The sequence below is a fragment of the Natator depressus genome, chromosome 9 (genome assembly GCF_965152275.1).
Source record: "Natator depressus isolate rNatDep1 chromosome 9, rNatDep2.hap1, whole genome shotgun sequence".
NCBI classification, from domain to species: domain Eukaryota; kingdom Metazoa; phylum Chordata; order Testudines; family Cheloniidae; genus Natator; species Natator depressus.
The window spans coordinates 18896037-18918095 of NC_134242.1; the positions used below are offsets into that span (position 1 = coordinate 18896037).

The 22059-nt window shown below is 42.2% G+C and overlaps 1 protein-coding gene across 2 annotated transcripts in view; it reads left to right on the forward strand.

Moving 5' to 3' along the window:
• Nucleotides 1–21281, forward strand: part of BCHE (butyrylcholinesterase) — a 48531-nt gene extending 27250 nt beyond the window's left edge. For both annotated transcript variants that reach the window (XM_074963629.1, XM_074963628.1), the window contains 2 exons: nt 8868–9034; nt 18408–21281. In XM_074963629.1, coding sequence (XP_074819730.1) covers nt 8868–9034; nt 18408–18532 — 292 coding nt within the window. In that variant the 3' untranslated portion in view covers nt 18533–21281. The remainder of the gene's footprint in view (nt 1–8867; nt 9035–18407) is intronic.
• The last annotated feature ends 778 nt before the right edge of the window (nt 21282–22059 follow it).

A 22059-nucleotide genomic window follows, 5' to 3' on the forward strand; every position in this document is an offset into this window, starting at 1 on the left:
CAAGCCCCAACTTTTGCCCCAGATTCCTAAATGGCCCCTTCAAGGATTGAACTCATAACCCTGGATTTAGCAGGCCAATGCTCAAACCACTGTGCTATCCCTCCCCCAAATCATAGAAAATGTAGGGCTGGAAGGGACCTCAAGAAGACATTTAGTCAGCCCTCTGTGCTAAGGTAGAACCAAGTACACCTAGACCATCCCTGACATGTGTTTGTCTAACCTGTTCTTAAAAACCTCCAGTGATGGGGATTCCACAACCTCCTTTGGACACCTATTCCATGCTTAAATATCCTTATAGTTAGAAAGTTTTTCCTAATATGTAACCTAAATCTCCCTTGCTGCAGATAAAGGCCATGAGTTTTTTTTCTATTTAAAGTGGGCATGGAGAACAATTGATCATCTTCCTCTTTATAACACATATATGAAGACTGTTACTAAGTCTCCCCTCAATCTTCTTCTCAAAACTAAATATGCCCAGTTTTTTTAACCTTTCCTCATAGGTCAGGTTGTAAAACCTTTTCTTATTTTTGTTGCTGTCCTCTGGACTCTCTCCAGTTAGTCCACATCTTTCTTAAAGTGTGGCGCCCAGAACTGGACACAGTACCCCAGCTGATGCCTCACCAGTGTTGAATAGAATGGGACAATTACCTACCATGTCTTACCTACAACACTGCTATTAATACACCCCAGAATGATTTAGCCTTTTTTGGCAGTGCATCACATTGTTGACTCATATTGAACCTCTGATTCACTACACCCCCCATATCTTTTTCTGACTAGTCAGTTATTCCCCATTTTGTAGTTGTGCATTTGATTTTTTCTTCCTAAGCATAGTGCTGTACTTTGCACTTGTCTTCACTGAATGTCATTTTGTTGAATTCAAACTAATTCTCCAATTTCTCAAGGTTGGTTTACATTCTAATCCTGTACTCCAAAGTGCTGGCAACCCCACCCAGCTTGGTGTCATTCAAACATTTTATAAGAATACTCTCCATTCCATTATCCAAGTCATTAATGAAAATATTTTATAGTACCGGACCCAGGACTGACCCCTGCAGGCCCCCCTAGACAGACAACAAACCATTGATAACTACTCTTTGAGTATGGTCTTTAAACCAGTTTTGCACACACCTTATAGTATTTTCACCTAGGTCATATTTCTCTAGTTTTCTTATGAGAATGTCATGTCAAAAGCCTGACTAAAATCAAGATCTATCAAATTTACAGTTTCACCCCTATCGACAAAGTCAGTAACCCTGTCCAAAAATAAATTTGGTTGGTCTCGCATGATTTGTTCTGGACAAATCCGTGTTGGCTATCATGTATAACCCTTTTATCCTCAAGGTGGTTACAAATTTATTGTTTAATAATTTGTTCCAGTATCTTTCCAGGTATCAAATTAGGCTGACTGGTCTTTATGATTCCACAGGTACTCTTTGTTCCCCTTTTGTTCCCATAGATGAAATGTATCAAAGTTTGGTTACTTTCCAAAGTTTGAGGTGGGTTTTGACATTGAAAAATTGCCCTTCATAGGGAAACGATGCAAAAGAACTGCATTTCCTAATGTACACAAAAGAAGCTCCTGTGGATATTAGGAGGAGTGCAGAAGGGGAGCTACTCTCCTCCTAAGATGTGCAATAGAAGATCTCTTTTCTCCATCCAAAATAAAGTTGGAGGCTGTGGCTGACCAGAGCTTGTAGGAAGATATTGGGGACAAGTGTGTAGGGACATGCCTAAGCACTGATGAAGCAACTGTAAAAGAAGAAAGCTTATTAAAAAGATATGTTCCAGAGCAGATCTAAGTTCTACTTGCAAGCATTACCCCAGCTGTAGACCTGGCAAGGAGCATAGGGCATGGGTGGCAAGTATCAGAGGCTGGGGGAGTCTGAGTCTCCCCAAACAACCAGGTGTGGCCCTGCCCACACTTCACCCCCAGTCCTGTCCTGCTTCCCACTCTGTGGGTGGCTCTTCTCTTGTGCTATGTCCCCAGCTGGGGCCAGCACTGGGGCTGTGCTGCCCAGCCACCCAGTGCTCCAGGGCTGCGGCCACACTGGCCAGCCTCCCAGCTCTCCAAGGCTGGAGTGGGCTGGGGCCATGCTGCCCAGCCTCCCAGAGCTCTGAAGCCGGAAAGGGCTGGGGCCATGCTGCTTGGCCTCCTGGCACTCTGGGGCTGAGATGGGGGGAGGCTGGGGCCACGTTCTAGGGGTGGGGGTGCTGGGACTGTGCTGCCTGGCCTCCCAGCACTCTGGGGTTAGGGGGGCTGGGGCCACACTGCCCGGCCTCCTGACACTCCGGGGCTGGAGGTGCTCCGGGGCTGAGGGCACTAGCCTGGTGAGGGGGCCAGCGGCTGCAGTGGGGGGTTCTGGGCATGGAAGGGGCGGGCCTGGGGGGCTAGCCTCCCTGAGCCAGTGGTTCACCTGCCGCCCATGAGCATAGGAGTGGCTTCTCCCTTCCTTTGCTCTTTAGTATGTGGGCAAACTGTGGAGTTTCCTGGGGAAGAGGCATCAGAAATTGGGGTTGACTAGGGAGTGGGAGTTTTGGGGAGATGGTGAAGAGGAGACTTTGGAGATAGACAGCCACTGAAACTGGAGTCAGGTTTCCATGGATCATGATGAGCCCTACACAGAAAATTTTCAGCAGGACCAGGCTCCCACCAGTTACATGGAACTCTGCTTCCACAAGGGGGCAGAGTTCAGGCTGTGCATACAACCTCATCTTTGTCATTGCTTGGCACTTGATTTCTTGCCCACGCAATCATAACATTATCTTAATACAGTTAATTTGTATTAACTGTATTAACTCCATAAACCATGGAATTTTCCAGATTATATTGGGAGTTACAATGATCATGGCAACATTATTAACAAGAAGGAATGAAAAATAGGTGTGATGTGTGCAGATAGATTACAACCCTAAATAATTGTTTCAAATTGAAAATATTATAATCCTGTGGTCTTTTTGTATTGTTGAATCTGGGAACTGTTTTTTAATCTTTGGAAGTTTTCAGTAAGAAGGGAGTTACAGTACATTTCTTGTTAAGATGGTAAGTGCTCTAGCAATGTAGAGAGTATGTTATAATCAGCATGTTCTTGTATGGCAATATACTGTATTAATCTGATCATGTTTTCAATCATTTTTAGTAAAGTGTATCTGCATTCATAGGCATAAACCTCCTTATTATCTGTAAATTACAATTTGGAATGTCATGATTTATTTTATAGCATAAAGCTATTAAATGAATACTGACAGCACTATTAGTTCTCTGATTTTGAACTGAAGTACAAGTCAACTCTATTTAAGTCACTGTCTTCAGAAGCCACACATAAATGTGCAGTTAAAAGGGTTCCATAAGTTAATAAGAGCAGAATTAGTAAAGAAGTGAGCAAGTTAGGAACATAGAAATTGTCATGCCAGATCAGATTAATGGATCTTTTAGTCTAATATCCTGTCTCCACCAGTGGCCAGTACCCGATGCTTTAAAATAAAGCAAAACACTAGAGATGGGCCAATAACTAGATTCATTCAGAATACAGAGAATAGGCCTGGTGTTCTATCAATATTTATATAACTGAATATGAATATTACTTATCCTCCAACCACCTCCACCCGCATCACTGGAAAGTAGAACCCATCTGAATTCCATACCCTTTGGGATTCTCTACTTATTTTTGTCCTCTGAAAGAGGTCACTTATGGCCTGAACTATGTACTCCTCTTATTTACTTTTCCATGTTGAATGCCACTCCTCCTCCTCAACAGCTATTCAGGAAGCTGCATGTGGTTGGAATTGCCCTCATACCATGAAAAAGACTTCTGATGTGGCGGCAGGGGACTGTTCTGTGTACATAATGCATCAGCCGGGCAGGAAAGCTATTGTCCAGGGCTTCAGCATTGTACTGACTATCTGAGGTGAAGACACTCCAGACTCCTAGGCAGCAGTTTCCAGCAAGGAAAGCAAAAGTGTTTGCCTACTTGAAGCACTGAAGTAGGATGTTTAATTACCCGTTTTTCCACCCTGTCTAAGGGCATGGCTACACTTGCAGATGTAGAGCGCTTTGAGTTAAACCGGCCTTCGGAGAGCGCAGTAGGGAAAGCACTGCAGTCTGTCCACACCGACAGAAACAAGCGCACTGGCGTGGCCACATTTGCGGCACTTGCAGCAGTATTGGGAGCAGTGCATTATGGGCAGCTATCCCACAGAGCACCTCTTCTTATTCTGGCACTGTGGCTTGTGGGAATGGGGCGAGGAGTGGGGGCATTCTGGGTCCTGTCCCAACACCCCGTGATGCATCGGTTCACATCCCAGCGATCCCTGTGCTTCCGTCCACATTTGGCGCCATCTTTCAGTGCTTTTTGTATTGCGCGCTCTGTCTTCCCTTTCAGTCTGCGGGGATGGAGCCTGAACTGCTGAGGAGTATGCTGATGAGACTCGCCAGCATGTCATGTTTGGCAGTCGAGTTATTCCTTATGATCCAAAGTGACAGTGAGGGCTCCGACAATGATATCGACTCGAGTAACACATATGACACGAGTTTGCTTGTGGCATTCACAGTCATGCTCACCACCACGGAACACCGCTTTTGGGCTCAGGAAACAAGCACTGAGTGGAGGGATCACATTGTCATGCAAGTCTGGAATGACGAGCAGTGGCTGCAGAACTTTCGGATGAGAAAAGCCACTGTCATGGGACTGTCTGAGGAGCTCGCCCCCACCCTGCGGTGCAAGGACACGAGATTGAGAGCTGCCCGATGGCGGAGAAGCAGGTGGCTATTGAAATCTGGAAGCTGGCAACTCCAGACAGCTACCGATCGGTCATTAACCAGTTTAGAATGGGGAAGTCGACCACTGGAATCGTATTGATGCAAGTTGGCAGGGCCATTAATCGCATCCTGCTCAGAAGAACTGTGACTCTGGGTAACATGTATGACATTGTGGATGGCTTTGCACAAATTAGTTTCCCTAACTGTGGAGGGGCGCCAGCCCACCTAGCCTTCAGGATGGCTATACTGCATGGTGATGGGAGTTGAGTGCAGAGGGTAAGGGTCGTAGTTTTCAGGGCTGGGTGGTGAAGCTACAGGTGTTGGAGGCAGCTGGTGGTGGTAAGAACCCAGATGTTGGGGAAAGTGGGTTGGAGGTGACATGGGGGCACAAGGGAAAGAGTTTTGGGACCAGGGCTGCAGGGGGGGTCGGGCACATTAGTGTTCTGCCTGCATGGCTACAAGCGCCTGGATCAAGTCTTGGCGTTCCATTATGCTTATCAGCTGATCCGTGCTTTGCTGCCAGAGCACCACGCTTTTGTGCCGGCGCTCCTCATTCTGCTGGCAGATCCTCCTTTCACTGTCCCACCACTCCTGCAGTTTTTGATTTTCATTACTTGAATGCTGCATTACTTCATGCAACATATCTTCCTTGCTTCTACATGGCCTCTTTCTGATTCTTTGGAGTCTTTTGGCCGGTGATAATACGTACAGCTGAGATCTCAAGGTTGCATCTGTAAAGGCAAAATGCGACACTTAACAGAGGCAGCATTGTTCACACCAGACAGAGCAATAATTCCCCCATACTTAAGGGCAAACACAGTCTGCACAATAGCATAATTTGCCTGTCCCAAAGAGAGCACACATAACCCACGGGAGTCCCAAAATGGTGAGTAAGCACAGGGTCAAGCGTGACTGACTGTTTCACGGCTGCACCGTCCTCTGGGTTTCTGTGCCTTGGGGAGAGCCAACAGTGGCAGGGGGCCCCTACACTGAACACTGTCCCCACATTTTCCACAGAGGTTCATCATGGAAGATATCTCGCTGCTGAGGGTTACATAGGGAAGCAAGGGAGGGTCTTCTACTGCAATTCGGATTCCGCCCTGGCCCATATACAGCTTGCCTGTATGCAGCAATGGTCCCCCTGCCCCTCATGGCACAGTGGCGTGGACAAGTTATTCCTACTGGAACAAGGACCACAGTGGCTCTCCCAAGAAACCTGTGCAAGCACATTGCCCGTGCTCTGGATGAGACCTTTGAAGAGATCACTGAGGCTGATTAACGCGATGTGAGAGAGCACATCAACGCCCTATTCCGCATCTAGGCATGCATGCAGCCCTAATCCTCCTCACCCCAAGAGCCCACACCAAATAACTTCCTTCCCAAAATAAAAGCCGCTTGCCAGGAACCTCCTCTGGTATTTGTCCTTCCCCAAGCACCAGCCACCACGACTGGCTACCTTCCTCCGGGCTTGAGAACAGCTCCTGGCTGCATGCATCGAGGGATGCCGGAGTGTATTCCTCTGCCTCAGCACCCTCGCTCCCGCTTTGCTCCTCCTCCTCCTCCTCCTCCTGCCTTGTTGAACTGGGCTCTGAAGTGTCCATGGTGGTACTCGTAGTGGAGGTGGGGTTGGCCCCAAGTATCACGTCCAGTTTCTAAATGACGGCAGGTCGCAGGGGCAGCATCAGAGCGGCCCTTTGCCTCGCAGGCTTTGTGGTAGGCATTCCGCAGCTCCTTCACTTTAACCCTACACTGCAGTGCCTCCCGGTCATGGCCCCTTTCCATCGTGTCCCTTGATATCTGCCCGAAGGTATTGTAATTCCTAGGGCTGGAGCGCAGCTGGGACTGGACAGCTTCCTCCCCCTAAACACTGATGAGGTCCAGCACCTCACCATTGCTCCGTACTGGGGATCGCCTGGCACGTGGAGGTATGATCACCTGGAAAGATTCACTGAGAGCACTCCATGCCTGGCTGAGCAAACAGGAAGGGGATTTTCAAAATTCCCAGTGAATTTAAAGGGCGGGTCTGACGATTGGTCACCTGAGGGCAGGGCAGTAGAGTTCAAAGTGATGACCAGAGTGGCTAGCACTGGCATTGTGGGACACTTCTGGAGGCCGATCAGAGCGCACTATAGGACCAGGGCGTCCACACTGGTGCCACGATGCTCCAACAGGGGCTCAGCAAACGTTATTTTACTCGCCGAAGTGGAGTACTAGCAGCGCGGTAGCCACGGAGTCAGAGCGCTCTACGTGCCTTGCCAGTGTGGATGGGTAGTGAGCTAGTGCGCCCGGGGCTCCTTTAATGCATTCTCACTCACAAGTGTAGCCAAGCCCTAAGCTGCCATAGCCGTGCCTTTTAATAGTCACAAATCATCCATCTTTATGTAAATCATACTCTATCTTAAAGGCCTCCTGCACCAATAAATGATTTAAGACTTCCTCTCTTCTGCAACTTAAACCAACTTCTTTTTCATCAAGTCCTATCTGTTCCTACACAATAAAACTCACCCCTCCCTGGAAAAAAGATTAATAAAAATCTTTATGGCCTTAAACCACATCCCCATCTTAAATTCAGTTTATCCCTTGGGCCTATTATAATATTTACCACCACTACAACTAATAATAATCATGAACCTGTTCCGGTTGGAAGTTAATCGCATCCTACTAGATCAGAGGTGGGCAAATTACAGCCCGTGGGCCACATCCAGCCCGCGGGACTCGCCTGCCCGGCTCCTAAGATCTTGGCTTGGGAGACTAGCCCCTGGCCCTTCCCCTGCTGTTCCCCCTCCCCTGCAACCTCAGCTCACTGCGCCACCAGCACAATGCTCTTGGGCGGCAGAGCTGCGAGCTGCTGCCGGGCAGCGCAGTTACAGAGCCGCCGCCTGACCCGGTGCTCTGTGCTGCGCGGTGCCATGGCTGGCTCCAGCTGCGCGGCACGGCTGCCTGTCCTGGTACTGTGGGCAGCGCGGCTGTAGCGCCGCCAGCCACCAGTGCTCCAGGCAGCATGGTAAGGGGGCAGGGAGCAGGGGGTCTTGGATAAAGGACAAGGGGGCGGTGGTGTGGATAGGGGTCGAGGCGGTCAGAGGGCAGGGAACAGGGGGGTTGAATGGGGGCAGGGATCCCAGGGGGGCAGTCAGGAAGGGAGGGTTGGATGGGGTGGCGGGGGGCAGTCAGGGGCAGGGGTTCCGGGGGCAGTCAGGGGACGGGGGTGGGGGTGGATGGGGCAGGGGTCCCGGGGGGGGGCAGCCAGGAATGACAGGAGGGGTTGGATCGGGTGGGGGGGCAGTCAGGGGACGGAGGGGGTGGATGGGGCAAGAGTCCCGGGGAAGGTCAGCAGAGGGTGAGAAGCAGGGGGGGTCAGATAGGGGTCGGGGGCCGGGCCACCATACAATTTCGGAAACCCAATGTGGCCCTCAGGCCAAAAAGTTTGCTCGCCCCTGTACTAGATGCTGAGCACCTTTTAATTCTCTTTGCGTTCAGAATGAGTTGTGATTCAGTGTGCTCAGTAACACAATGGGGGTATTGAGCACATTGTAGTTAAGAGCCTTTTCTTCTAATACAAAAGACATCATCTTCCTCTTTTCGACCTTGCTTTAACCAAGGTGGACTCCAGTCACTTCATTTACACAGATGCAAACCTTTACTTGTAGACCTTTCAGATCTACCTGAACAATGCAATCCAATGGACTCATTAGAATTAGACGTTAGCATTTATATTAAAATATATGTAATGCAAGCGCCTAAATTTACTGTTTTGGGGTCACCTGTAACAGATTATATCTTCTATCAGACCTTCTGGGTTCAACATATGCAATTTATGTAGGTTGGTTTTATTAACTTCATTTTTCCATTAGGATAAGAAAAAACCAAAAACTAATCTGAATATATTTAGTTTTACTTTGTTAATTAACCTTAGTGATATGTAAAATTTAAAGTTTTACTGTTTTGGGTAGTGGCTTTATTTCTATCATGTACAAAAGGTGCTCCAGTAATTCCAAACTAACATGCTGATGTCTGAAATAAAATAACTTGTCAATAGTATAATTTTATTCTATTGATATGCACAGGTAATTTCCCATGAGAAATGAAATATTTCTCTTTAATCATTTAGAACTCCAAATGGGACTCAGATTAATGGAACCAGATGGCCAATCTTCACTACCACTGAACAAAAATACTTAACATTAAACACTGATGCTTCAAAGATATATACAAAATTACGTGCCCAGCAGTGTCGATTCTGGAATGTATTTTTTCCCAAAGTCCTGGAGATAACAGGTAAACTTTTGGTAAATATGCATACATAGGGTATGCTGCTCAATACAAGCTCACTTTCCTGATAGTAGCACTGTATTTCAGTTTGAATCTCCAAGCTTATATTTGAAAAGGTTATTTCAATGGAATCAAATCCTGATGTCTTTTCTCAAGCAAACTCTCATTCACTTCAGCAGGAGTTTGCCTTGTTACTCTTCAGTGTGTTATGCAAACCCAAATGTGTCTGATAGAGAACAGGTCTGTCTGCTTCCATGTGAGGGGCTTTTGGTGAAGCTATAGTGCAGCAGGCTGTTAATGCTGGATGTACCAAGTTCGGTCCTCAGTGATGACCATGATGGCCAAAAATGGGAGCTTGTCTGGGATTTGAACTGCCACGGGCTGCAGATGTTTAGATTGGGTTTTCTCTACCCTTTGTACCTAATCCACAGAGGATGTGAGTTTACTGCTGCTGCTGCCAGCTGGGGGATTTGGTTCTTTCGGACCACGCTGTAGAAGCTTGTGATTTATTTCTGGAGTTCCAGGGCTCAGTCTCTGGTGACAACCATGCAGTAGTTATATAAAGACTGTGTAAAAAGAATGGAGAGACCTCAGGGTTTAGCCAATGCAAAATACCACTGGATTTTAATTAAGATTGTCTGCATAGTGCTTTAGGAGTGTTTTTCTAAATCACTTTTCATAAATTTTTATTAGTGATGGATAATTGTCACCAGGTTTAGAGTTATAGTTTCAGGGAGGTTTGGAGTTTGGGCTTAGTTATGAAGACTGAAAATTTTGGAAACTTTGCTCTGTGATCCAGATCCATTCAGACTTCAATACCTGGCTAGATATCTCTTGAAAACTGATTTTCCTGTCAGGGTTCTGGTAGCTTGCATTTTAATGAGCCAGTGGTACAGATTAGGGTTGTGAGCCTCTGGATGTTCTTCAGGAACAGTCTTTATAAAAAAATGTCAGAGTTCCAACCCGCATCTAAGCCTAGAAGGAAAGAAGTGTCTGAAAAGCAAATCAGGGTTTGGAAAGGTTAAATCATAATTTCACACCCTTCCATAAGGTTCAGTTTAAGGTTGGCTCTAGAAGTGGGTAAGTGTCCGTGGCGGCAATAGTTCGTTTTTGTTCTGTTTTTCTGAAATGGTTAATTCATTCCCATTTTGTGCCCTTTGGTCTGTTACAGGTCTGATCGTGCTCCTACTGAAGTCGTTATTACTTTTCCCATTTACTTCAAAGGGAGTGCGATGAGATCAATATTTTTATACTCGATTGAGATCATATCACGGCAGCTTACTGGACTTGAAATCACAGAGTCTAAAGGGATAGGACTGGATCATGGAAATGGTCTCAAATTGTCTATTGAAACCATTTGCTTTAATCTATTCTGATCTATTTAGGTTCTTATAACTATGCCACATTATCTGAGTGCAATGTTCCCATTCACTTCAATAGAAGTAGGTTGGGCTCATCAGTATGTTGTAGGTGATGCTCAGTAGCTCTCAGCATCAGACCTCATTTTATTAAATAAAAAAGGGAAAGGAAGCAGCATTTGTAACCAATTCAAAGTATTATTTGCTGATTGGGTGACGCTTTGCTGTGTCTCTTATCACGACACCCTGCCATTTGGCGACTACATGGGAGATTTTATAAATAGCAAGTATATTTTTTTGTGTGCGAATTTGGGTCATTTTCAGGTGAGACATGGGTATTTCAGATGTACACAAAGTTGGTTTAATCCGTGTTTTGATCATCAGGCATTACTCATAAAAATGATAATTGTATACTCCATCTGTTTGGATGATGTTATTGATATACGAATGTACTGTGTATACCAAATGTTCTGTGACACGATTTATATCAACACACATGCTTCAGCATCTCTTGGCAGGCCAGCAGAGTTGCCTTGCATGGCCTTGGGCTGGGAAGGATTACAAACCACCTCTTGCAATCTGCCTAGAAAAATGAAAGTATGTTTCTTGATCTACCATAAATCATTTCTTTTAACCCCTAATTTAATATGCATGCTTAAAATATTTTTTGAAAGATTCCATAACATACTCTTGACAAAAGTAAAGGAAGGAGATTGAATGTTGCTAATGGGTGGTGGTGTTTTGGCACTGCCAGTCTTTAGAACAGAAACGTTAGACCTTTGTATATTTATGTTTCCTACACACAACCTATTCCAGCTGTGAGAAAAAAATCATTTTAGTTTCCACTGATAAACTTCCTAGGCTGCACTTTCATTGCAAAGGTTCCTTTCAATGAACCACTGAGTACAAAATAATATTTTTGAAATCTCTTTAGTTCCCAAAGGACTCAAAGCACTTTACATACCATAGACAGAGATACATCTGCAGATCACTTTACCCAACACTGAAACACAGCCACCTCTTAGGTGGAAAGTCACAACTGCTTTAATGTACAGCAACACTGCACAACATTAGGACAGAAGTGAAGAAAAATATCATATCCAGTTGAAAGTGCAGCTGGAATTTAGGTAGACAGGAGTGTAATGATTCCAACTGGAATCTGAAGAGGACACCCAAACTGACATGTCTACTCTTGCAAAAAGTGCAGTTGAATATTTTAATTACCTCAAGTGGTCAGAGCCTCAGTTTTATCTGAAAAATGGCACCTCCAGCTATGATGTGTCCTCTGTCACGATGCTGGGGAATCAGTTTGGTACTGAGCCACCCACTAACTCATCTTTCTTTGCTATTCTGTTTATTACTTTGAGGTCTCCTATCTACATAATGACCAGCACCAATGCTGCTCAACATGTAAGCGAAGCTGGCTCTACCACACTCTAGGCAAGACAGACAGTTGGCTAAAGAAGTAAAATATAAGAGACAGCAAAATGTTTAGTGACTCCAGGCTGCAAGGGTGGATCTTTTCCAGTTTCCTAGAGAAGTAAAATGCCCAGAGCTGGCAAAGCTTATAGTATGGCTGCAGATTTAGAAAATTAATAAGAGAAAAACAAATCTCACATATCCAGATAGCAGGAAGAGACACAAATGGAAGTGCCAGTCTCTGAATATTTCTAAAGTATATACTGTTGGTACAGTTTTGTGGGTTTTCTAGTGTCTTTACTTTGGGGTGGATTACCACACTATCATTGAGGGCCTTAGTTGCAATATATATATTTTTGTTCTGACAATACAAGTAGCCTGGTAAATTGGGCCCTGGAATTGTCGGGTGTGTGCTCTTGATTCTGAAGAAGACAGAACTCTTGCTGCCTCAGGTTGCAGTCCTGCCGGGAGCTGACATGTCCAGCAGGGGACTGAGAACTCTCAACTCTCACTGGCCTTAAGAAAAACTCAGGGCGCTCAACACCATGGGAGGAACAGACTTAAATATTCATCATGCACAAAGGCAAAAAGATTAGTCTGCGGGTACTAGCACAGGCACAATTCACAGTAGTCCTCCTGATGACAGATTCTAAAAGGGTTATCAGGTTTAAGAGCCAGAAGACATTAGTCCTTAACTGTAAGGAATAGGAACTAGAATCATGGATTAATTTTCTCAAAAGAAGTTTGTTAACTCTTTAGCAGCCTCCAGTTCTAAAAGATCTTAATGATCAAAATATTGTGTATCCAAATGAATGTTCCTTCCAATACTCCAACAACCTGTAATGCATCCAGAGCCCTAACTACCACTGCGTCTGTTTCCCCTTGAGCTGGCTATAGGTAGAACAACTTTCAGTTTCCACTCCATTACTTCCTCTGGTCTTTTTAAAAATATATATATTTTTAATTTATAGTGAGATTGGGTCATTATATATTACCTATGAAGTAACAAAACAAAGATAAAATGTCAGAATAGTCCTATCAGTGGATTTTGTGAATATGCTAAGAAAAATATCCTAAGAAAACTAAGAATTAAGCTTGAACATCTTACATGTACAAAAATAGTATCCAAAAGCATTATACATTAGACAAATAGTCAGCTGTATGTAGATCATTAAAATGCCTTCTCATAACACAAGAACTAGGGGTCACAAAACAAAATTAATAGTCATCAAGTTTAAAACAAACAAAAGGAAGACGTTCTTATGTTCTTATGCCACAAGTCAGAAAGTTCAATATCAGAACCAGTTTCCATATTACTTTGGGTTAGATTCAGCAACCATAACTCACGTTGAGTAGTCCCATTGATGCCAGTGGGACTAGTCTCAGAGTAAGACAATACTTAATATAAGGGTGGTAGGATATGGCCCCTAAAGTCCTCTGTCCATTCATTTAATTTGTCTAGCCCCAACCTAGTTAGTAAGGGAGGTAAAACTTCTTACAATATTGTATCATCTGAACATTTCTACTTACTGTTAGAAGAAAATAAAAATCTGGTGATTTCCTTAAAAACAAACAAGGAAACAAAAAACCTGCTTTGTTGGTTAAAGCTGCACAGATCTCCCGAAATTGTATGGATGACTAAAGAATATCCAGGAGAGATTTCAAAATACACCTAATCCTGCAGAGCCTTGTACCTGGACAGTTCTTAATATTTATCAGAGCTAAGAGTCAGGAAGATATTTGCAGGTACAGTACCTAATAGCAACTGGGTAGGAAGGAAATATTACTCCTGCCTTATGTTTCCTAGTAAATTATACTATATCATAACTGTTACGTGACCTCTGTCCAGCTCCTAGTGTCCATAACACAAAAATACATTCACAACTGGTGCCCTTTTGGCAGATATAACAGAGGGGCAAATAAGGGCATGGAGCCAAATTTATCTCTGATGTAACTCCACTGAAATTAGGGTACTGTAACATCACCAAAGCCATGTGGGAAGGGATGTGCTGCCAACTGTTTGATCTGTGGGTATCTTGAACACTTTGTTTTCTTGCTTTGTCAAACCAGCCCCTTTCATGAGCGTTAAAGGCCTGATCCAAAAAAGATTCTCTTTCGCGTTAATTATTATGTATCTATTGTTCATTATTAGTATTTATTGTTATTTTTTATAATTTATAATTTATAATTTTTATTTATAATCATGTCCTGCAAATCTTTTTGGATAATCAACTACAAAACTTTTCGAGATTAGCAAATATAAGGAGATTTGGCCATATAAAACTGCATTTATGCTGTTGCATCTGTTAAAATGTATTAATTATTTCATTGGTTGGCTTTTGTTATATGGTAGTGGATTCAAGTAACCTCATGCTCTGAATTGTAATTATTGGTCAAGATGAATTCTCTAATCTCTTTTTGCCTTCTTTCTGTCAGCCCATCTAAGTCACAGGTGGTTGCTTCAAAGAGATTGATGATGTTGGTGATAATGGGATGCATTGACTTGTGACTTCAATTTTGATCTTATCACTGAAAAAGAGCAAACAAATGGGAACCCAGGTTCTTATTTCAGGGCTTTAGTGTCTCTCTTTCCTTTTTAGATTCATAATGGTGGCTAGTTTGAATTTCTCATTCTCCGTTTTCTATAGCTCACTCACTTTTTATTAATGTCCGTTAGGTAGCTCTGAAGTGTCTCATAATTTATGATCCAGATAAATTATTTCTGATTAGAGATGTATGGACAGGAGATGTATTCAACTTTATAAAAAATCTGGGCATGAATACTTTCCAGTCATTAAGACTTCAGAAATATCTGAGCCTCTGTACCTGAAATATTCAAGAAGAAATGTAACAGTTGTCTGAATCAATAATTGGGCAACATTGCATGGATAAATGAGACTGGATAATCATAATCAAGCCTAAGAAAAGCAATAAGATCCAGGTGTTTTTCTCAAAATAGTACTAGTAATGGTCCAAAGCTAAATTACCCATCCATTTGACATAGTTGCAAATAATCTGGCTTTATCTAAGAGTCTGATTTCTTATTTAAAGTAAAAAAATATATATATAAGCAGAGAGCAGCACTTTATGGTTAGAAAAAAGTGACTGTAAAAGTAGAACATTTAGTATTGAGTATATCTGCTCCTTATAGGTCTTATGAGTCATATTTACATAGTTTATTGACCAAAAAAAGTTTTAATGTTATCAATATTGGGAAAGCCCAAGCTTTGGGGGGTTTGATAATGAGAAAACTGGCCAGGAGAAAATAAGAAATTACCTGAACTTTTCCCAAAACTCAAATCTAGTGAAGCCCTAACTATTTTGGAGCTTTGAAAACAAAAAGTTTGGTTCATCTATTTTTTTTATTTTTTTGCACATCTTCATTCTTCTTGCCTTCACTATGTTCCGGAAGCAAAGGTACTGAATTACTTTTGCTATAACTGAAACTAGGAAGGAATTAAAATCTTATTTAAAAGTCTCTTATCATTAAATTACCAACCTGATTTCCAGACCAAACAGGTTTGGAAAAATTCAGCTGACCTGCAAATAAATAAACTTTATCCCTTCTGACATAAGAATGGCCATACTGGGCTAGACCATTGGTCCATCTAGTCCTGTAACCTGTCTTCTGACAATAACCAGTGCCAGACGCTTAAAAGAGAATGAACACAGCAGGGCAATTATCAAATGATCCCACTCCCAGCTGCTAGCAGTCAAAGCATGAGGTTGTATTCCTGACCGTCTTGGCTAATAGCCATTAATGGACCAATCCTCCATGAACTTATCTAATTCTTTTTTCAACCCAGTTATACTTTTGGCCTTCATAACATCCCTTTGCAAAGTGTTCCACAGGTTGACTGTGAAGTACTTCCTTATGTTTGTTTTAAACCTGCTAATTATTAATTTCATTGAGTAACTTCTGGTTCTTGTGTTAAGGGGTAAATAATTCTTCCCTATTCACTTTCTCCACCCCATTCATGATTTTATAGACCTCTCTCATATCCCCACTTAGTCATCTCATTTCTAAAATGAACCCTCCCAGTCTTTTTAATCTGCCTTTTATGGAAGCTGTTCCATGCCCCTAATCATTTTTGTTTCCCTTGTTTGTACCTCTTGCATTTTAATATATCTCTTTTTTTTAGATGGAGAGGCCAGAACTGCACTCAGTATTCAACCTATGGGCATATCATGTAGTAGCATTATGATATTTTCAGTCTTATTATGTATCCCTGTCCTAATAGTTGCTAACATTCTGTACATTAATGAAAACATTAAGCAGATATTTTCATAGAACTATCGACAGTGACTCCAAGATCTTTTTGAGTGGTAGCAGCTAATTTAGATCCTATCATTTGGTATGTATAGTTGGGATTATGTTTTCCAATGTATATCACTTTGCACTTCTTAACATTAAATTTCATCTTAAAAAAAATTCATTTTTTTGCCCAGTCACCCACTTTTGTGTGATCCCTCTGTAACTCTTCACAGTCAGTTTTGGATTTATCTTAAGTAATTTATTATTGCCTGAAAACTTCCCAGATAAATTATGAATATGTTGAACAGTGCAGATCCCAGCACAGGTCTTTGGGGGACTCCACTATTTACCCCTCTCCACTGTGAAAACTGACCAATTGTTCCTATCCTTTGTTTCCTAACTTTTAACTATTTACAGATCCATGAGAGGACCTTTCCTCTTATCCCAGGACTGGTTACTTTGATTAAGGTCCTTTGGTATGGGACCATGTCAGAGGCTTTCTGAAAGTTCAGATACACTATATCAACTTGCAAGGATCATTCTTGTCCACATGCTTGTTGACACCTTCAAATAATTCTAACAAATTGATGAGGCATGATTTCCCTTTACAAAAGCCATCTTGACTCTTCCCTATCATGATCATCTCTGGGTCTGGTAATTCTGTTCTCTAGTATAGCTTCAATCAGTTTCCCTGGTACTGAAGTTAGGCTTACCAACCTCTACATTGCAGTGGGGGAGGTTTAGGCTGGATATTAGGAAGCTTGTTCACTAGAGGGTGGTGAAGCACTGGAATGGGTTAGCTAGGGAGGTGGTAGAATCTCCTTCCTTAGATGTTTTTAAGGTCAGGCTTGACAAAGCCCTGGCTGGGATGCTTTAGTTGGGGATTGATCCTGCTTTGAGCAGGAGGTTGTACTAGATGACCTCCTGAGGTCCCTTCCAACTCTGATATTCTATGATTCTATGTAATTGCCATCACCTTTGGAGCCTTTTTTAAAAATTGGTGTTACATTAACTATCCTCCAGTCATCTGGTACAGAGTCTGATTTAAGTGGTAGGTAATATACCACAATTAGTAGTTCTTCAATTTAATATTTGAGTTCATTCACAATCTTTGGATGAATATCATCCAGTCCTGGAGAATTGTTACTGTTTAATTTATCAATTTGTTCCAAAACTTCCTCCACTGACACCTCAATCTGGGACAGTTCCTTTGATATGTTACCTAAAAAGAATGGCTCAGGTGCAAATATTTCATTTAGCTTCTCTGCCACAGCCTTAACTTGAATGGAACCGTGATTCCACCACATATCTCTGTAAGTTTTTGTACAGCACTGCCATAAATCTGTCGGTGGTAGAGTGCCCCCTGTAGGAGCTATGTGGGGAGTGCAGACATGAGTTAAATTGCCCCCACCCCAACAGGTGCTGCAAGGTGTATCTTTCTAGCAGGTCTATCTTTCTAGCTCATCTCTTCGACCAAGGCCTCTTGGTTGTTTCATCCCCTCTCAGGGTCTCAGGTGAATCAACAAAACAGCCCTCAGACAGCAAATGAGGTTAAACAAAAGAAAGGAAAAGAAAAATCTGTCAGCAGTTCCCTCCAGGACATGGGCTGTTGTTACTTCAGAGGGCCCTGGGAGAATTACTGTCCACTTCAGAGTTCCCTGGTCTCCACTGCAAGTCTCAGTCCCCCCCTCTCCCTTTTAGCTCAGGCGATCTGCACCCTCTTTCTGCAGGCTGTCACCTCCCCTGGGGCTGGAGAAATTCAACAGTCTGTTTCCTTCCCAGGGTGTTACCCCATCTGAGTGGAGTTCCCTCCCTTTAACAACTCCTCCTGTCTTGGAATGATTTGCAGGTGAGGAGGGCAGTGCCACTCCAGCCCAAAGCACCTCCTTAACCCCTTCCATACCACTGTAAGGTTTATATACTCCATCACAAGCACCTAGCACAGTGGAGATATAATCCTTATTGGGGCTCCTGGGCTGTACTCTAAACTATGTATTAAATAATTCTATTTTGATGAAAATAAACAGAGGTTGCTTTTAAAAGCTGAGATAAACAATACACGTTTATTTCATAAACATATATACAATGTAAAGAGAACAAATTCATCTTTATCAATATATAACACCTAAGATCATGCCAGAATGATAGTTCTTCATTTTAACTCGCTACTTTCTGACGCAGTGCTAAAATATTAGCCACTAAATTTCCAATAGTTAGGGATGAGAGAGAGGGAAGAGAAACTGTTGTGCCATTTAGAGAAAATGGCACTGGTAATCAACATTATTTTTCAATTAATGTAAAAAAAGATTCAAATTTAGATTAATACAACCCATTATGTGTTTTACAGGAAATATTGATGAAGCAGAACGAGAATGGAAAGCAGGATTCCATCGCTGGAACAATTACATGATGGACTGGAAAAATCAATTTAATGATTACACTAGCAAGAAGGAAAGCTGTGCAGGTCTCTAATTAATAGGTTTACCCTTTTGAGAATGTCCATATTACCATTGATCAAGGCAAACATACAAGGAACTATCTAACATGTTTAGCAATAAAGCATATTTTGTAAATTAAATAAAATGTCATGAATATAATATTGATTCCCCAGATCTTTTAGTTTATATTCTCTCTTGTATCTCAATAAACAATATAAGGCACTCATACCCTTCAGCGTATGTCAAATAGGACTATAGAGATTAAAGTATGAAGATTAATGATGTACATGTTATCATAAACACTAGCGGCTTAAAGTCTCACTTCAAGGAAACATTGTAATCTATTACAGAAAGTGTAATTTTTTAAATAGAAATATCAGTATTTTATAATATTGTCTGGAAAGCACAGCTGATGTAGATCTTTAGCAGCATTATGCTAAAGCATTATGTCACAGCATTATGAACCTTGCTTCAGTTGTAATTTAGTTGACATAAACAGACGATAACTTTTCTGGACACAACAAATGTTAACTGCTTGTTAAAGCAAAGGGGTTTTTAAGAGAGTTATTAAACCTTGAATAATTGCTTCTTTAAGGCCCAGTCCCTGGGAATCACCACACAGCTCATGTATTCTCACACATTAATATTCCCTACTAGGAGCCAAGGATAAAAAGAATCCTTCCCCTATGTTATAGAACCACTGTGCAGCCAGTCTGTGTAGCACCTCTGCTTATTAGGCAGCAACGGCTCAAAGTAATGGATCCACAGCCAGTGCCAGCCTTTCCCTGCTCATCTCTCCCTCTTTTACCCTGTGCAAGAGGTGGGAGCTGGATAGGTGATGCAAATGCCCACTGAGCACCCCAACCCTTGAATAATTCTGTCCTTCTTCACCCAATGGAACCAGCCCAGATTCACTGTAGCGAGGAGCTCTCTGCACATTGAAGGATGGATTCAGATTTACTCCTAAGTGACTAGATTTGACATAGTGTCAGTCGAATCAGTTTCCCAAAGACCAGAAATATAACCTCAGTTTTCCTGATTAGGTAGAAAAATTACAATCCTGTAGTGTGTAGTCATTATTCAGGCAAGTCCCTCAGTGAAGTTATTGGGAGCTGAAGGAGAACACTATTTTGCAGAAGTGGGCCCTTAGGTTTGTAGGACTGAGCCCCAGATTTGGTTCATACAAAATCCCCCCTAATGTTTTCCACAAACTCCAAAGGAATCTTTTTTGTGGCTTCAAAACAAATCTGTACTTCTTGGTTCTGGCTTGAATGTGAAGCAAAATACAGTAAGATGCTATCGTTGGTCCAATCTAGAAGGAAGTATTATCAGAATTTTCCTGAGACAGCAGGCTTTGGTGAAATTTATAGTCCATTTTGGCAGACTAAAGAGATCTGGATAACACTGAGATGATGGAGAAGCAGATGAAAATAAAGATGTAAACGCCAAGAGAAAGGTCTGACAGCTTCCTTTGCAACAAGCACTTTAGCTGATAAAATATGTTCACCCTTTTGAAAAGGGAATATAAATTTCTTATACAAATTCTTGGAAGTCAGTACCAGAACTTTTATCACAATTTCTTGGAAGACCAGTTTCCTGGATTACAACCTGCACAATCAAAAGGCCATCAGTTTTTTGGCCAGGCAATTACCATACATAGAGTAAGGAATGCAAATGTTTAACTAGGACCTGGTCTACACTAAACAGTTAGGTCAACTCAGCTATTGCACTCCAGGTTTTAAAATATCCACTCCCTTGAGCGGTGTAATTAACCTGAGCTAATCGCTGATGTAGACAGTGCTAGGTCTACTGAAGAATTCTTCCGTCAACCTAACTATCACATCTCGGGAAGGTGACTTACCTACACCAATGGGAGAACCCCTCGCATTAGTGTAAGAATATAAGAATGGTCAGACCAATGGTCCATCTAGCCCAGTATCCTGTCTTCCCACAGTGACTGGTGCCAGATTCTTCAGAAGGAGTGAGCAAAAGAGGACAATTTATCGAGTGAGCCATTGCCTGTCATCCAGTCCCAGCTTCTAGCAGCCAGAAGTTGGGGTTGCCTTCCTGACCATTTTAACTAATAGAGTAGGTAGTGTCTACATTGAAGAGCTACAGAGGTGCAGCTGTAGACAAGCCCTAGATTTTGCAAAAACCCTGTGTATAGTGTATCATGTTTATAGTATATACACATTTATGGCACTATATAAATTACTATTGTTACTGATGATAATATTATAACATGCAGGATTGTGGTGATGTACAGAGTATTGAATGTTTAGCACCTGCCATCTGCCTATCCCCTGCTATTCAGACCATTGGAAAAATTTACCAAAAGGTTATGAGTCTCTGTGCATCACCCAGCTGGTTCTTTTGGTTCAGAAGGCAGTCCTTTTTTATTGACTTAATTGGTATGATTTTCAAAAGGGCTCAGTGTGGGCTTAACGCTGTCAAAAGTGTCAATAGTGAATCTCAAAGGAAGCAAAGTAAGGTCAACCCTAAGTACTTCCGAAAAATCACACCCAAATTCTTGGTGTCATCGTTTCAAACCTTTTCAGTTTGTTTCTGAAAATGAGACAAGCAACAACACTTTTTTAAAAAAAAATTCAGGGCTAACAAGCATAATTTTTTTTTAAATTAAGCGTTTAAAAGATATGTAGTATTTTTCATCTGTTTGTACAGCGTGGGGCTGGATGAGTGTATCTGAAGAATAAAACTCTTTTTACAATTTGTAGCTGGACATTGTAACATGAAACCCTAACAGAAGTTGGAGAAAGGGAGGGGAAGAAAAACTGAATAAAATGAAACTTAAACCCATTCATTTGTTGGCTTGCTGACTTTGTTGGTGTGAATATATTGTATGCTTTCATTTTTCTTGCCCTGGAAAAGGATTTTGTAAAATACCATTACTACATCGTTCCTATGCTGTGCTGATTTCATTTAGTCATATGTCTCTATCCTACACTTATGCAAATACAATAAAAGCTGTCATAAGTGACTAATGAAGGGAACAGCAAAAAATCAGTCACCCACTGTAGGTGGTTTTATAGCTAAATGTTGAACAAAATTGTACTAGAAATTGCATAAGGATATTTTAAAGTAGTTGCTTAAGACAGTCATTGCCTATTGGGCAGATACCTTAATAGAGATCTCACTGTGTATGTATTATGGTTAATGATATTTTTATTGGCTCAAAGGGGGCTTGCAACCAGGGGTTGATGGGGAAGATGTGCTGCTACTCTACTGACACACTCTCTCAGGATCCAAAGACTACCATACCTGAGTGGTTTTTAGTTTCTGAAAACATGATGACATTTAAATTAATGCCATCAGACATTTAAATTAATGCGATTATGAGTTAACATCACACTGACTTGAGTGGGGTCAGCTGACACCTAGCTCAGAGAAATTGGGTTAACTTCATCATGGTGTTGCCACAGGCCTAGGTACCAAAGTGATTGTTGCTCTGTAAACACATAAACGGATAGAATTTGGGTCATTGTTTCTATCTATCAACAGACTTAGTAAAACAACACTAACACGGCTACCCCTCTGATACTT